Source organism: Carlito syrichta, unplaced genomic scaffold (genome assembly GCF_000164805.1).
Source record: "Carlito syrichta isolate Samal-C Ts95f unplaced genomic scaffold, Tarsius_syrichta-2.0.1 Scaffold314373, whole genome shotgun sequence".
In the NCBI taxonomy this organism is placed as follows: Eukaryota; Metazoa; Chordata; class Mammalia; order Primates; family Tarsiidae; genus Carlito; species Carlito syrichta.
The window spans coordinates 510,236-528,232 of record NW_007258469.1 but is presented as its reverse complement, the minus strand read 5'-3'; the positions used below and the strand labels follow the sequence as shown (position 1 = coordinate 528,232).

Here is a 17,997-nt window from a genome sequence, read left to right as displayed (position 1 = left end):
TCGTTTAGTTGCACCTTGATCAAGTAAACTTTATTCTACTTTGTGGATTATCTTGAGGTTTTAAAAAAAAATTTAATGTGGTCCATTTTCATGACTGTTCCCTTGGCTTTTGAGATTATATTTCTTTTTATTTTTTAGGCATAAAGTTTGCCACATGTCTTCAAAATATCTTTGTTAGTGACTGTGTTTAAGGACTTCTATAGCCTTACTTTTTTTTTTTGAGTCAGTCTCACTCTATCAACCAGGTTGGAGTACAATCTCACGATCACAAGGACTGCCATCCGGACTCAGGCAATCCTTCCACCTCAGCCTTACAAGTAGCTAGAACTATAAACTACAAGTGCATATCACCAAGCCCAGCTAGTTTTTTAATTTATGATTGAGACCAAGGTCTCGCCAAGTTGCCTGTGCTAGTCTCAAACCCTTGGGCTCAAGCAGTCCTCTTGTCTCCATCTCCCAAAGTGCTGGAATTATAGGTGTGAGCCACTGTGCCCACTTTACTTATTTTAAATCACTGGAACTGCCTTATACTAAAACATAGGTTAAGGTTTTTTTATTAAGGTTTTGCTGTCCTCCTTATCTTTTATCTGCTGTGCTTTCTGCTTTATGAAGATGCTGTGTAACATTTGGTACATTAGGTACATCTGATATATTTATTGTCAGTTGCAGACTTAGCATAAATGTCATTTTTTTACTGTTGTCTCAGGTGGTGTTTTTGGACCTTAATTCTACCTTGCTAGATAACAAGATCACATTCCTTGTTTTCTTATTTGCATTTGTTTAATACATCTTTGCCCATCTCTTTATTTTTAGCCTTTCTGTATTGCCTTTGGAAGTGTGTTTTTTTAAATTCATCCTAGAGTTGAGTTTTACATTATGAACCAATCTGAAAATTCTTTTAATGGACGAATGAAATCCATTTATATTTACTAATATAACTGATATATTTGATTTCAGCCACTGTCATAATATGTTAACTATATGTATTATAATTATTCTTTTTCTATGTGTTCTATTTTCTTTTTAATTTTTGAAGATTTTTATAAGTAATAATAGTTACTATAAATTTATATTTATAAACTTTATATTCTGATAACTATATTTTTTCCGATGACTATAACTTATTTTTTTTTTCTTTTTTTTCTTACTTTGGCTTCTATTGTTTTGTTTTTCTGCTTTAAGAGGTATCATTTTGTTTCCACTTATTATCTATGTTGAGATTAATGAACTTATTCTGTTTCCTCATTTCTCCCTTCTCTGCTTTTTTTCCTAGTTGTGTTATTTCTTCTTTGTTGGAGTGGATAATATTTACATACTAATCTTATATTCATATCTCCAGCATAGTTTTAGTCTTGCTGCAATTATGTATGTATAATGTTTACTACTTGTTCTTTTTTGTATTTTCCGAGATCATCTCTTTTGAAGAAGCTCATCAGTTAGTAAATTCCTCAACATGGTACATTTTCTTTATGTTCTTACATGTTTTAAGTGTTTTTCTTTAGTATTGCTTCTTATAGGGAAACTTGACTAGTTATAAATCTTTAGCCAATACTTTCTCTCTTTGAGTTTATTTATCTTCTTTTTTTTTGAGTTGGAGTCTCACTCTGTTGCCCAGACTGGTGGCACACTCACAGCCACCAGAGCCTCAACCTGCTGGACTCAGGTGATCTTCCACCTCGCCATCCAAGTAGCTGAAGCCACAGGCACAGGACACCATGCCCAGCTTGCTTATTTATTTTAGAGATGAGGTCTCACCTGGTTGCCCAGGCTGGTCTCGAACCCCTGAGTCCAAACAATCCTCTTGCCTCTGCCTCCCAAAATGCTGGGATTTAGGCGTGAACCACCATGCCCAGCTTTTCTTTGAGTTTTGTGAAGAGTTTGCTTCAGTGTTGTCTTGTTTGTGTCATTGTTGTCTTGTTGTTGAGAAGTCTAATCTTTAATTTTCTTTTCTTTTTTGTGAGTGAGTTGATCTTTTTGCCTGGAGACTGAAAGTAGTTTTGTTTTTTTTTTTGAGTGGGAGTCTCACTCTGTCGCCCAGGCTGGAGGGCAGTGGCCACTCCCGGCCACCGCAGCCTTCACATGCTGGGCTCCGGCGATCCTTCCGCTCAGCCTTTCAAGTAGCTGGAACTACAGGCGCACGATACCACGCCCGGCTAATTTTTTTTTGATTTATTGTAGAGATGAGGTCTTGCCAAGTTGCCCAGGTGGGTCTCGAACCCGCGGGCTCAGGCGATCCACTCACCTCAGCCTCCCAAAGGCGCGGGATCACAGGCTGAGCCACCAAGCCTGACAAAAGTAGTTTTCTTTAAATCTGATTATTTTACTCTGATATGTGTAAGCCTGACTATATGGCTCATTTAGGGCCTTTTTCATATGTAGATTCAGTCTTTTTCAGAAAGTTGTTTTAAATTATAGAAGAAAGTTTTGATTCTATTTCATTATTTTGTTTTTCTTATTTAGGACTCTAATTTTACATAAGTTGGATTGTCTTTACAGTCTTCTATGTCTGTCACTTTCTGATCTGTTTAAACTCTTCATTTCAATTTTTTATTCTTTTGGTTCTTGTCATTGTCATTCACTATATCCTTTAGTGTACTTTCATGTCTCTGTTCATTGTTGGGCATTAAATATTTCAATGTTTATTTCAGAAATAATATATTTTTTCTAGTTTTTTTTTCTTGTTCTTCTCATTTTTTCCTCTCTTTGCATATCTATTATTTGTTATATATTAGTCTGAGGTTTTAGATTTCAGATTCTGGTTTCTTTCATAGTTGTAATAAGTGCTTTTAGTTCGTTCTGGAGTATTTTGTTAGAGTTTTGGTTACTTTGTATTTTGGGGGAGGTGAGTTAATGAGTATTTTTTATCAACTGAAAAGTTTTGATTCTCTACTTTTATTTATAATAATTTTCTATGGATATTGGAGTCCTTTTGTGTCCCTAATGACATGTAGGATTTTTCTGAGTCAAGTTATTAGGGTTACGGTAGGAGGTCACCAGAAGGGCTTATGGTAGTCCCCCCTAAGCCATGGGGGATACTTTCCGAAACCCCCAGTAGATGCCTGAAACCAGAGATAATCCCAAACCCTATACACACTATGTTTTTCCCATTTATACCAATGGTAAAGTTTAATTTATAAATTATGCACAATAACTAATAATAACAATGACAATAACTAATAATAGAACAAGTGTAAGAGTATGCTATAATAAAGTTATGCGAATGTGTTCTCTCTCTTTCAAAATATCTTGTACTGTATTTTCCCTTATTCTTGTGATGATGTGTGATGATAAAAATGCTTTCTTGGTGAGTTGAAGTGAAGTGAGTGTTGTGGGCATTGTAATATAGCATTAGTTACTGTTGACTTTAACCATAAGCACTGTGATATCTTGAGAGTACATTTAATAATTTAAATGGCTACTGAATGACTATTGGACAGGTAGCATATATGGTGAGGATACATGGGACAAAGGGGCAATTCACACCCCATGGGATGATAAGACATTTCATTATGCTACTCAGAATGGCACTCAATTTAAACCTTGTGATTGTTTATTTATGGAATTTTTCAATGAATATTTTTAGACCATGGTTTACTGTGGATAACTGAAACCACAGAAAGCAAAACTGTGGATGAGGAAAGAATACTGTCTTGAGTTCAAGATGTTTTCCATTATTGGACTTGCAGAACTGTGAAGAGCAGTTTGTTTAATAAATGATGTCTTTGGGGATGTGGGTTGGTTGATTTTTCCGTTGTTTAATGCTAATTTGCGTCTTGGTGTTTTTGACTTCATCTGCTTTCTTCTTTCCTTTTCTTCATGGCTAAGCCACCAAAGGACACCTCCCCCCATTGTGTGTCTATTTTTGAGCTCTTCTTTTTAACTCCCTAGGAAGCAGTGCTGTGCTATTCACCAGGTTTTACATCCATTTTCTCTTCGGGGGAGATCTTAAATTGATATTACTTGTGTTTTACAGTGCTTACCTAACTCTTTACTTGGGTAAAGCCTCCAAGAGCTGGCTTTGATAGTTTCAGATGTTAGTTTCCTGATTTACATGTAAATTAAAGTTTGGAGTAGTCTCTGTTTTCTAGTTATGCCATTGGTGTATGCTATAGGTGATTTTATTTGCTTTTCTTGTTGCTCTGAAGGCTTTTGTAGGATGTGTGAAGAGAATCTGATTTAGATGACTAACACTATTTTACAGGAACTGGTAAGTCATACACTGATCGTTTTAACAAATAGTTTAGTGCCTCTTCTTCATAAGTCCCAAACTAAATACTGATGCCCACAATATAAATACTCAGAAAGTAACACGTGTATTTGAAGAATGACATAGAATGCATTTAAAATATTAATTCACTTAGTAGTTCTGTGAGATGGGTAGATATTTTTTCCTATGTTACAGATAAGGATGCTGAAGTAATAACACTCACTCAGATAATTAATGATGAGTAAAATCCAAACCCAAGACTTAAGAGTCTGGATTACTACCTACTCCATCAAAATGACCATATCCTTATTTCATTTCATTCAACAGTCTCTAAACTTTTGTTGAGTTCTTTAGAAGGGATTGAGCAGTGAACAAAATAGACATACACATACAGCAGTGAACAAAATAGACATACACAAATCCCTGTACTCACAGAACTTACATTTTAACAATAGTATCCTTCATCTGCACCTTCCATTTACTTCCCCAACTCCCAGCTCATCTCTTCTTGACTTAACTTCTGAAATGTTTTGTTTGACTTTGTAAAAATAATACTAATCAGTCATTTATAGTACTTAATTATGTGTCATTCAACATAATTGTGATTTTTAACATTGTCAAAATAATAATGTTGCGTGTTGTATGTGATTACCATATTAACTTCTCATACTCCAGTTTCCTAGTTTATTGCATAAGTACTATAACTTTAAAAGATAAAAAGAAAAATTATAGGTTGGAAGTGAAAACTCTGTATCCTTAGTAGTTCAGAATAAGACATGTATTTAAAGGCATTACTGATTTTATTTTTAAAATTTTTTTTGACTTTATATAGATTGGTGTCTATTGAAAAAAGTCTATGTGTGGGAGTAGAAAACTCATCTTCCTAATTTAAGATATTTATGAAGCTATTAATTTTATACCACTTAATTTTAGAATGGGTTAAAATTCCATGTTAAGCATTTCTGAGTGTTTTAGTTTTCATTTATGTGCATAAGAGATAAGGATTTTATAACCTGATTTCAAATAATAGAATCCCATTTAGAATTCTTTTAGTACTTAATTAAGAAAATGTAAAATACTTTTATCATTGTGCTACTTCTCATTATAGCTTGTTAATTTTGGCAAAGAAGTGCTATTTTAAGTTTCAGTTTGGAGCTGAAATTCCAATTTAAGATGGGATAATCTGTATTTACTCAGTCGATTTTAATACAGATTTTTGAGCAACAAAGTAGCAGATTGGCACCCTCTGTTGGTCATTTTATTTACCTACAGGCGGAAATATATAAGAAATACAATTAAAAGTTTTTCTTTTATATGTTTATCTCTATCTTTTAAATTAGCATTTACATGTCATCAAATTAATATTCTGAACTAGGTTCGTGTGAATAAGGTACATTATTATTGAGCTGTGCTTTGTTTTGATAATTTTGTGGTTCTTTGCTTTTTTCTGAGGCTAACTGTCTTAATTCTAGCATTCAGAATTGGCATTAACATTGCAGATTTTTAAACAAGTATTTATTTAACTATAGTAAGCTGTTAGAGTAGCACATTATTAGACAGATAATGTTTACTGATATTGTCAATTTGGATTAAGAAAACTTCACATTTTAATGTCCTAAATAACAGTTTTGGGAGATATTTTAATTGAAAATAATTGAAGCTTCAGAAAATTGAGGCTGAATTACTTCATTTTTCTCCTCTCATTTTTTTTTAAGTCAAGTTTAATTATTCTTTAAGATCACATGATTAATTGAATTTATATTATAGTTTGAAAATATTTGTATATAATATTGTGCTAACCAGTACTGGAAATGCCTATGCAAATCATAATTGCAGGAGGAAAAGTTGTACTCTGACAGGTAGTTGACTAGCTTAGAGGGAGAAAATTTTGTGGTAAATTTTCAACATTCAGCAAGTTTGCTTTTGGTGGCTTCTATTTCAGAATTTCAGAATCTCAATTGCTTGCAATTTAATCCAATTTAATCTATGACCTATCCCATAATACTTAAGTTACTCATTATATTAGAGCTTCCTTATCTTTTTTCACTGAAATAAGTATTTTAGGAATTTATATTATACATTTGCTCCTATAGGTGTTTTTTAAAAACATTACTTGCAAGTGCCAATAAACTGTTTATATTGTATTTCTTACACTAATTTGAAGAAATAGAGATTTGTGTTTTATTTCTAGTGGGCCTTTCAGTATATTGTTTTACTAACACATATAATAGACTATTCAATTAAACTTTTTACTCTATGGTAAACTAATAACATGATTTCTCCAACATGACAAACTAAACTTTGATATAAAATGTTGAACTTTATTCTTATTTAAATTTATGATTGAAATAATCAATGAATTCTTATATTTTTCACTGAGCGAATTCCCTAGTTATATGCCAGATATGACCATAATGTGATGAGACAAGATTCTGAGATTATATTGCTCTAAATCTACGATATTACTTTAGTCATACCTAGTGTATAATTCTATAAATACCTTATAATGGCCCATATAAGCTTATCAACTTAAGTGTATCAGTATGTTATTATAGCTCATTTGGAATATACTTTATCCATAATACTTATAGTTTGATACAGTAGAGGGTAAATAAGTAAGATGATATATTTGGTTTTCAGATTTGGACACTTCTTAATGGATATATAGGCAGTCTTTTTAACAAACCTATTGAAAGCAGTGAGTTGGTGGCATCCTCTTTGAAAATGAACTAGATAATGTCCCACTTCAAACTCCTAACCAGTCTTTATCTAGAAGCCCTCTTAGAATCAAACAGTATTCAAATGGAAAGTTTCCAACTTATCACTTACTTGAAGTACCTAATTAAGTTTGCTGGCAGTTAATTAGATAACCAAATTAAATAGGAACCAAAAAACATACAAAGAAGAATATTCTTGGAAATGTTGCCCTATAAATGGAATGCTAATCTCTTTATGCAGGTTATTAGGAAATAGGATATTGGGGAAATAACCAAGGGTGGGATTGTTTTGATCTTGTAGGAGATATCTATTTGGAAATTCTTTAATTATAATAGTATATTCTAAAGTCAGATTTGGAAGTATCCTATATTCCCAGAATTTCCTTTGAAATTTTTTTCTGTTGTCATGAAATTTTTCTTTCCACATTTTATTCTCTAGAGCTACTCAATTCCTTTCCCACCTTAATTAATTTATTGTTTGTTTTAGTATATACTTAGTTCTTTGGAATCTGGGGGAAATGAAATGTGATATTAACTGTATATAAATATATATATCAAAGAGTAATTTTTTGGATGTTTGTGAGATTCTAAAGGATAAGCTTATTAACTTTTTCAGACCACTGCTTTTAGTAATCTAGAAATGTAATTTATAAAACAATAATCATCAAGTATTACGCTTCTGGGAACCTGGACAAATATTTTAGTTTTTTAAAAATAGATGAATGTGATCACAAAAGGCTTTCATTGTAGAGTAGCCAGTATACAGTTATCAGGTAATATAAAATTTGTGTGAAAAATTAAAGAGAATGACTCTAAGTATTTTTCTTAACTAGCTAGCTGTTGACTAAACATCTTAAAAGTTTGAGTGAAATAGTTTACATTAACTGGAAGTCGTTATTATTCATGGATATGTGTTTGTTTTTAATATTTAGGCATTTGTGAAAAACTGTTAAAACAATTGCTTATTAGGAAATATCTTTATTTCATAAAGTTTTTTCTTTTGACAGTGATGTGTATTTTGAAAGTAAAGAACGAACAGCATGTAAAGGAAAGATTGCCATATCAGGTATGTTGTAGATGAATCATTTTACATTGCTGAATAAATTCTATAAAGTAACTAGAGTTAGTGGGTTTTAATTTATGCCCCGCTTATATCCCCTTCACTTTATTTTTTCTACCTCTATCATGATATTTGTTCTAAAACACTATTTTCATCATTGTGCTCTATATTGTGTAGAATTTTAGTTTGAGAAAATGCTTTCATACATCACGTAAGCTATGCAGTTTTCTCCTTAGTGCAGTCTTATAAAATAGATAAGGTAATTGTTCTCACTTTCTACAGACTCAGAGACTAATTGATTGGCTGTAAGTAGCTGAACTGGGCTGCAAACCCAAGTCTTTTGACTCTTTGTTCCTTTTCTGCTCAGAAGCTATACTAATGTTTTAATGTTCCATAAGGGTTGGTTCTGTGTTTATTTTGTTCATCACTTTATATCCAGAAGCTAGCTCAGTGCTTAGCACATAGTAACTGGACAGTGAATATTTATTGGATGGATGACTGCTCTTCACTGACTGTAGGATAAAGACTAAACTTTTTTCTTCACTTTTCCATTCTGACCCAGTTATTTTTCTAGCCGTATCTTCTATTACTCCTATATATAAGCTGTCTGCTTAGGCAGACATTTCTCTCCTTGGCCTTTCAACACACCCTATGCTTCTGACACCCAATTAGCTCATGAAATAACTATGTTTTCTTTAAGATCTGTTTGCTCATCTATAAAACATTTCTGTTATCATTCCAGCTAGAAATGATGTTTCCTTTCTTTGAATTCCTAATATAGTTAGGAGTCCCTGCAACCACTAGATGGCACTTATGCTGTGTAGTCTCAGTTTCTCCAAAGTGTTAAGGAAGCTAAAGACAATGGCTTGGAGATGTCACAGATTGAAGTGAATACATGGCTGACTTGTGCGTACACTAGTTAGGTAATGCACTTTTTCAGGTATTATCTCGTCAGTATGCTTTAGAATCAGCAATATATACCTCCACTGGTCCTTAAGTAATAACTAGGTTATTTCATTAGCCAAAAACCATGTACTAGGGAGCCTGCTGCTGCATTTCAGGCCCTGTCACCCAAGAAACTGTTTTTAGTAATGTCTTCATAGATAAACAAAAATCATTACAAAGGGAGCATAGACCTGCATTTTACAAAGAACAGAAGTGACCAAAAATCTGAGAAATTGTATTCAGTCAAGCAAAAAAGTTCTTAAGAAAAATAACTGGAATATATACAAATCTGTTGCTAGTTTTATAGTTATTTATATTTATGTTTTTATCTTTCTAATTATAAGACTGAAAACATGTTTTATACCTCCTTGTGTTCTTTTGCTGCCAAACAGCACTTTTACATAGTAGTTGTTCATTATGTTTTAATACATTTAAATATGAATAACTAAAATATTAAAGATCGTTAAAGGGAATTTTCTAAAAATAGTTAAATATAATTCTTCATTTCTTGCTTCTATTATGGTACTGCTCAGCATACAAATGAGATATGTTAAATTGCTGTTAGATATTCAAATGCCACATTAGAGTCAATATTGTCATTTCATAATAAATAGTTTATTGACTGCAGCAATTCGTGATATTAGAATTAACTGTACATTTAGATGGGGGCTTCTAAGTAATAGCATTTAAAGTAAAATAAAAATTTCCTGACCACAAGTTACTCGAGTGTGAAAATTGAACTTATTTCTGCTTGTGTTTCTTCTTTCCAAAGGATAATTTTAAATTGAGTTAAGGAACCGAAACTCTTAGTAGATGGAATACTTATGTAATTTCTTTGCATCTTTGCCTAGACTTAATATCTTGTGTGTGTATTTCTAAAAGCAAAGGAAATAAAAAATTAATTCACCTCTATAAATCCATTTTCTTTGACATTGGGATGAAAATGTGACTTGTTTTGGCCAAAATGAATATTTGTAACAAAGTTTCATGTTTCTGAGATTACATCAATAGCCAGGAAATACCTAGGTTTTCCATTTCCAGCTTTGCCACTCACTGGCCAGATTTTATAAAAATGAAAAGAATAACTGAGATTTATTCTGATTATTTCTGTTGAACACCAAATATTTACCCTATATAAATATAATATTTACCATAATGACATTGTGGTAATTATGTCTGCTTATTCACTGAATAAATCAAATTCTCTCACTAGATTCAGTGACTAAACCAAATCAGTTCACCAAGTACCTCAGTTTTCATTTTTGATGATAAACAGACTTCTAGAACCTGATTGCATCAAATTAGCTGTCCTATTATGTATGATTCTCTTAGTTTATTATTAAAATGTCAATGAAAACATCAAAAAAAACAAAGTAAGTGTGATGTAAACTAAAACTAAGTCAACTATTTATAAGACTCTGGGAGAAACTTCTATCATTTGAAGCTGAATTTAAAAACATAGTTGATGGGTTACAAATCCTTTGCTGTCTGGACAGTGTTTGACCACCTGGGAATTAAATAAGAGGTATCCACTTTCTCCTCTTATATAGCTGACATTCAACCCTTTCTTCTTAGGCATGGGAAAGGTCAAAGCTGCCCCAGGTTGTAGGTGTACAGCAAAGGAAGACGGGGTCTGTGTTACTCCCTTGATACTGTAAATAGTTAATGCTACCCTAACAGAACAGCTGTGAACTAGTGTACTTGTGAAATGAAATGAGTCAGCAACTGTGGTCAAGCAAGAAGAAGTCGGGTCTTTGGCAGGACATTAGCCAAGTCATAATTATAAAACAATAAAGCATTTCCATTAAAATCAAGAACACAATAGCAGTGTCTAATGTGTCAGTATTATTTAACATTGTTTTAGAAATTCTAACTAAAATAATAAGAATAAAAGTTGAGACTATTGAAAAGGAACAGATAAATTGGATACTGTTTGAAGATAATAAAACCTAAGGAAGTTTATGAAACACTATTTGAATTAATAAAGAATTCAGTAAAAGTGGCTGGATTCAAGATAAATATACAAAAAGTGATGGTGATTTCTCTTAAAACCAGCAATAACTAGAAATGTAATAGCAAAAAAAAATCTTTAGAGTAAAATCAATAAGAAACAAAACCACTGAATACCCAAGAATAACCTTAATACAAATACAAAGGTAAATATATCATGCTATTTTATATAAAGACAGAATATTATAAAGTTATCAGTTCCAAATTAATTAGAATAATAGAATACTAATCAAACATTTGGGAATGGAGATTTTGACAAAATAGTTCTAAAATACAAAGAAGTTAACAAGTGAGAGTAAGGTGTTTTTTAAAAAGACATTTTTCTAAAAGCTAGTGAAGCGTGTTATATAAAGATACAATAGTTATAATAAAGATGGGTAATTTATGAATGATTCAACTAGCTTCATAGCATGTATAGCCAAGGACATATACTCAGAATGGCATATATGATAAAGGTGGCATCATAAATCAGTGAGGAAGAGAAAGATACACACACGCGCGCGCACACACACACACACACACACGGAGCTGGAACAATTATTTTTATAAGAAGAATATTTATGTTTTCTCCTCACATACCCAAAAATTTTGCATAGATTAAATAACTTTTAAAGGTATAAACCATAGGCGATATCTAGAAAATGTGCTATTAAATGACATTTACCTTGGTTTTAATGGGTAGAGTCTTCTGTGGAATTCAGAGATTTCTATCACTGTGAGAGGTAAACTTACCAGAATTATTACTTGTCATTTATTTTTCCTTTGTTTATAGATATTCGAATACCACTAATGTGGAAAGACTCTGATCACTTCAGCAATAAAGAAAGTATGTGTGATTTTAATTTGTAATTGAAATTTTTTTACTGTATAGTAAATTTGTGATTATTGGGAAAAAGGACTGCTTCCACACTGAAACAAGTTGCTGTCCTTTCACAGAATAAGCAGAATCTTACTGAACTGTTATTTTTTGATTTGTAGTATAAATATGTTGCAATCACTTGATACTAATTAAGATAGTACGTATCTAATGTGCTTTTAGTTGTGGATGGGAAACTGCAAGGACAGTGAGGCCCCAGTTCAGGGTGCGGTAGGGAAGTATGGAACAAAAGAAAATGTGTAAGGTTTAAAAGTAATGGCAACATTTTTTCTGTTTGACCAGAATCTAGAAGATTTTTTCTGCCTTGTTTTTTGTTACTTGAGATTATTTAAACAGGATGAAATAAGGAAAGATTTTTTTTTGCTTGATCTGATCTTTTTTCCTTCAGCATTTTATGGCTTTATATAGTCTTCACAAATCCATGTTTTGCTTGGGTCATGGAAATTAACCTCAAATGATTTCTAGCTGCTAGAGACAAAGCAGGAAAGATATGATAATCCTTTATCTTTCTTGTCTATTTTGATAGCTTTGTTCCTCATACTTCAAAAACTAAATCATATTGAGCATAACTAGTTTTATATGAAGAACTTTAAATCAGGATAGTGTTTGTTATTCAATTAGGCAATATAATTTACTTTACAAAGGAATACATGTGGGAATTAAGCAAATCTTTCTGAGTACTAAAGAGAATAAGTTTTTTCTGAGGAGCTACATTTTCTCAATAATGAGGATTTAGCTTTTTAATCACCTAATACTTTTTAAAACATGACCATATTAAAAGACCCAGCAGCTATGCTTTTTGTGTTCCCATGTCTACTTTTTATTGTTTTTTTGTGGTTTCCTCCCTTGCTGTTAGTTTGGTGGAAAATATTTTGTTGCTGTTAATGTGCCTACTCTTAACCTCTTCTAATAAAAAAAGTTTTTTTCTTAAATAGACTTGAAAACCAAAATGACAGAGGCAATTGTGTGTGTGTGTGTGTGTGTGTGTGTGTGTGTGTGTGTGTGTGTGTGTAATTTGCCATTAGTTAAAGATTAAAGAGTTCTCTAGGAATAAAATTTATGAGTTTGGTGTATATTAGATTGCTGAGAGGCCTATATATTTAACTTTATTTTTTGATACTTTATTTAATTGTTGTGTTCTAGTGGGGTAAGGTATTCTTATTACTGGCAGAGCAGTCACTATAAAACGTTAAGGGTTACAGTATACAATACATGAAAATAAAAATCTACTAACAAATTTTTTTAAATAATTAATCAGTATTTTTTATTATGGTTTTGTACTAACAAATATTTAAGCTAATATTGTTCATTTCGGGGTAGATGTTAACATAATGTAGGCATGATTTATCACATGGATTGTTTAAAATGTTGTTTTTCTTCTCTAGGATCACAACGCTATGCTATTTTTTGTTTATTCAAAATGGGAGCTAAAGTTTTTGATACTGACATGGTGATTGTAGATAAAACAATCACAGATATATGTTTTGAAAATGTAACCATATTGTAAGTATTTTTTTAATCTTCAGAGAATAAAAATGATCTAAAATTCTACTTTTGTGAAAGAAAGTCCTAATTATTGATTCTTTTTACATTAAGATCTTTATTTATTTATTTTTGGTTTTTAATTTTATTTAATTTATTTTTATTTTAAAGATGTGGGGTACAATTCAGGGTTAGGTATACAAATGTTCGGGTACATGTATTAAGATCTTTAAATGTTTAAAATGATTTTGAAAATTACTTTGTTCAAAAGAAGCCCATTTCTCTACTTGCAGTTTTCTGATGTAAAACAAAATGAAAATATTATAATTAATATTAGCAATAAATAACTTATTGAATGTGATAAATTTTTAAACTTTTTATAAATATTTATAGTCCCAGTATTAACTAAGCTATGAATACAACAGAATTCCTTTACTATTATTTCATATAGAGTAAATTTGGACATAAAACAGTTTCTTCCATCTCATGTGGGAGATTTAGTTACAGAAACACTAAAATAGTTTAACAACTTTATTTATAAGATAATCCTGGAGTACATACTATAGGAAAAGCACTTGGATAAAATTTGGGGGTGTTCTTTTTCTTATGGTGCAGTTCTTTCATGTACTCCAAAACAGTAAAAAAAAAAAAAAAAGATGGGTGATCCTCAGGGCTGTTTTTATTGCCTTTGCTCTTTCACTGGCTCATTTTATTGTAGTCATAATACAGAACCAGAAAGAACTCCTCAGGTAGCCGTAGAAATCATTTTTAACTAACATAAGTCTTTCCTGGCCACTTTCAAAAGTTCTAAGAGGAACCTAAATCAGTGTGGGATTTGTATGTCTTCATTTTCATATCTAAATGTTATAGCTACAAAACTATCAAGATAAAATCAATATACTTCTTTGTGTGTGCCGTTTCAGCAATAGAGCTAGACAGTTGAGATTTCAGAGGACTAGTTTTGCTACTCATATCACATTTTAAAAAATCCATGGCAAACCTTATTCTGTGGCTTCTGGTCCAGTGTTCCACAGTAATAGTATAGCACAGAAAAATAAAATTCATTGTTCTGCGTTATTAGTAGTAATACAGACCTTATTACAAGCTTTATGAAGCCAAAGGAATTTAGGGTTCAAAAAATATTTCCAAATGCTTATATGATTGAGGCTAAAAAAAAAAACAAACAAAAAAAACCATCCAAATACATTTATTTCCATTATCAATTATTGGTACTGAAACTTTTTTTTTTTTTTTTTTGCCAAAATTACCCTGTTAATTGGCTCTTTTCTTCATGTCACTTTGCTATTGTTTGTTTTTACCACAAAGACAAAAATCAGACTTTTTTCCACCCAGGGAAAGAGCAATATGAATTAGTTGAGAAGATAACACATAATTTATAATTTTTTAAAAATCCTGTAAATATTTTAAATTGTTCTAAAAATAACCTGACAAATGTTCTAAATGTTTTAAAATGTAAAATGTGCTTTTTGTTATGATGTTTTTAATAAGTATTCAATATTTATGAATCTCTGGTTTTTCTCTAAATATTGACATTTGTTAGTTATTACCAAGAATACTGTATATTTAAAAGTTGCCAAATAATAAACTATAAAATATCTGGAAGTTATTTCTTGGATTTATGCAAACTATAGACTGGCCATTTATATCTTGAAAAGTCTATGCTTCATTTTTAAAATCTCTGAGCCTGATGGACCTCCCATCTGCAGGCAACATCTGCTGATGGTCTTCTTTTGCAGTCTAAAGTATATTTTATTATAGTCACACCACCACACTATTTTATGGCAAAGGTAGTTCATTGTGTCTGCAAAAGGGTAAAGCCAGCTTTAATTAACATTTGCTAAAACTGCAGAATTTCAGCATATTGCTTTAGCAAATATATATTGGATACCTTCTACAGTGCAGGCACAATGCTAAGTTAACAATGCAAAGATTAACAGACAGCACCCACCTTCAAGGAGTTCATGCTTTGAAGTATATCCCTTTATATATGTTTTATTGTTTAATTGCTTTTTCTTTCCCCTATATAACCATGTAGTGAAGTGCTGTTTATGCTTCCGGGATGGGAGAGGAGGCACAGTGGTGGTGGACTATAAGTGACTCTTTATGAAGAAGAAATGAAGAGTAAAGATTCAGCACACTTTGTTTTGGAGGAATAGTCATTTTATGAAATTGCATATATATCTACCTTAAAATAGTGGTTTTTAAAGGAATGACAAGGAGAAAAAGTACTGGCAACAAAATGACAAGGGCATTTTATTTTTCTTTAAGTAATAGGCTTGTATATATTGGTTAAATTGAATTAAGATTGCCCTATTTTTGAAGCTGATAGCTCTGAACGTTGCAGTGATTCTCTTAGATCATATAGATACTAAATAAACACAAGGACATTCTGTCTTATTAATATATATCCTCAAAAGCTTATTTCAAACGCCTACTTTGTTCCCATAAACTTTGCACATATTGAGGAGATTTTGCAATCTTGGGCCCCTCGCAACTTTCTGTTTGTTTATTTGAAAAATTTTATTGTGCATATTTGAGGTTTATAACATGATGTTATGGGATATATATATAGATAGCAAAAGTTTTACTGTAGTCTAGATTAACATTTGTCATTTCACGTAGTTACTTTTTTGTGTGACAAGTACTGAAATCTATTTAATTTAACAAAAATTCCTAATATAATTTTATTAACTTTAATTCTCATGTACAGTACATTATACTCTAAACTTGTTCATTCTTCATATCTGCTATTTGGTGGTCTTTGACCTACATCTTCCCATTTCCTCCCCAACCCCCAACCATGGCATTCTCTACCTCTGGTATTGAGCTCTCTCTCTTTCTTAAAGTATTCCACATATGAGTGAGATCATACAATATTTTTCTTTCTGTGTCTGACTTATTTCGCTTAGCATAATGCCCTCCAGGTCCATTCATGTCCTGGCAAATGGCAAGATCTCCTATTTTAAGGTGACTAATAGTGTGTGTTTATGGATCCCTCCCTCCCTCCCTCCCTTCCTTTTTTGAATTGGAGTCTCACTCTGTCACCCAGACTGGAGTGCAGTGGCCACTCCTGGCCACCGCAGCCTCGACCTGCTGGGCTCTGGCGATCCTTCTTCCTCAGCCTTCCAAGTAGCTGGAACTACAGGCGCGCGTTACCATGTCTGGTTAATTTTTGATTTATTGTAGGGATGAGGTCTGGCCAAATTGCCCAAGCAGGTCTCGAACCTGCAGGCTCAGGCAATCCACTCACCTCAGCCTCCCAAAGCGTGGGATTACAGGCTGAGCCACTGAGCCTGGCTCCTTCCTTTTCTAAGTTCTTTCAGTGTTTCACTGCAGCACTGAAGATAGTTCCCTAAAGCTCTTCTTGTAGTAGTATGCTGAGAGCATTCAGGGACTTTTTTTTTTTTTTTTTTTTTTTGAGTCGGGGGTCTCACTCTGTCACCCAACCTGAAGTGCAATGGCATGACTACAACTCACCACGACCTTGACTTCCTGGGCTGAAATGATCCTCCCACCTCAAACTCCCAAGTAGCTGGGGTTATAGGCGTGTGGCAGCCAGCTCGGCTAATTTATTTATTTTTTGTAGAGATGTGGTCTCATGTTGCCTATGCTGATCTCGAACTCCTAGGCTCAAGCTTTCCTCCTGCCTCAGCCTCCCAAAGTGCTGGGAATACAGATGTGAGTCACCACGTCTAACCCTCACATTTTCTTTATTTATTCAGTCATCAATGGACATGTAGATTCTTTCCGTATCTTGGCTATTTTGAATAACGCTGCAGTGAAAATGGGAGTGCAGGTAACTTTACAAGGTGGTAATTTCATCTTCTATACGTATAAATCCAGAAGAGATTGCTGGTCATATGGTAGTTTGTATTTTTAATTTCTTTAGAAACTTCTATACTGTTTTCCATAGTGTATCATTCTACATTCCCACCAACAGTGTTTTAAAATTCCCTTTTTTCCACACCCTATCAACATTTCTCTCTTGTCTTTTAGATAATAGCCATCCTTAGGGGTATGAGGAAATATAGTGGTTTTAGTTACATTTCCCTAATGTCAAATGCTGATTTAAAATGTTGTGAAAACATCAAAGGATGTTATAATTTTATTTTCTACTGAGTTAAATTTCTAACTTTATGAATGTCTTTGTTTTTAGTAATGAAGCAGGACCAGACTTTCAGATGAAAGTAGAAGTGTACAGTTGTTGTATAGAAGAATCTTCCATAACCAACGCACCAAAAAAGCTAGCTAAGAAGCTTAAGACATCTATAAGTAAAGCTACAGGAAAGAAAATAAGTTCAGTACTTCAAGAAGAGGATCACGAAACATGCTTGCTCCTCAGTTCTGCTGTTTCGTAAGTTTCCTGATACAGCAATTATGGCGACATAAATATTTAGACTTTTGGGATATTTTAAAGTATTTTATGTGTATATGTTTACATTTTACATGGGAAAACATCCTGAACAGAAAAAAAAACATGATCGTCTGGTATCTACCCAGCTGAGGTGTCTTTAATACCTTCCTTTAAAGATAGCAAGTTGGGTGACAGTGTTTTTAGTGATCTGGAATTCCAGTACAGGTTGGGTATTTCTTATCTGAAATACTTGGGACCAGAGTGTTTAGAATTTTTTACTTTTCTGGATTTTGGAATATTTGCATATACATAATAAGATATCCT

The 17,997-nt window shown here is 32.5% G+C and overlaps 1 protein-coding gene across 1 annotated transcript in view; it reads left to right on the top strand.

Moving 5' to 3' along the window:
• The window catches only part of LOC103274097 (rhotekin-2-like), a 39,393-nt gene extending 21,716 nt beyond the window's left edge, over positions 1–17,677 (top strand). Inside the window, exons 5-8 of the mRNA XM_008071567.2 lie at positions 7,932–7,990; positions 11,712–11,765; positions 13,202–13,319; positions 17,476–17,677. Of these exons, the coding sequence (XP_008069758.2) occupies positions 7,932–7,990; positions 11,712–11,765; positions 13,202–13,319; positions 17,476–17,677 (433 nt within the window). The remainder of the gene's footprint in view (positions 1–7,931; positions 7,991–11,711; positions 11,766–13,201; positions 13,320–17,475) is intronic.
• The last annotated feature ends 320 nt before the right edge of the window (positions 17,678–17,997 follow it).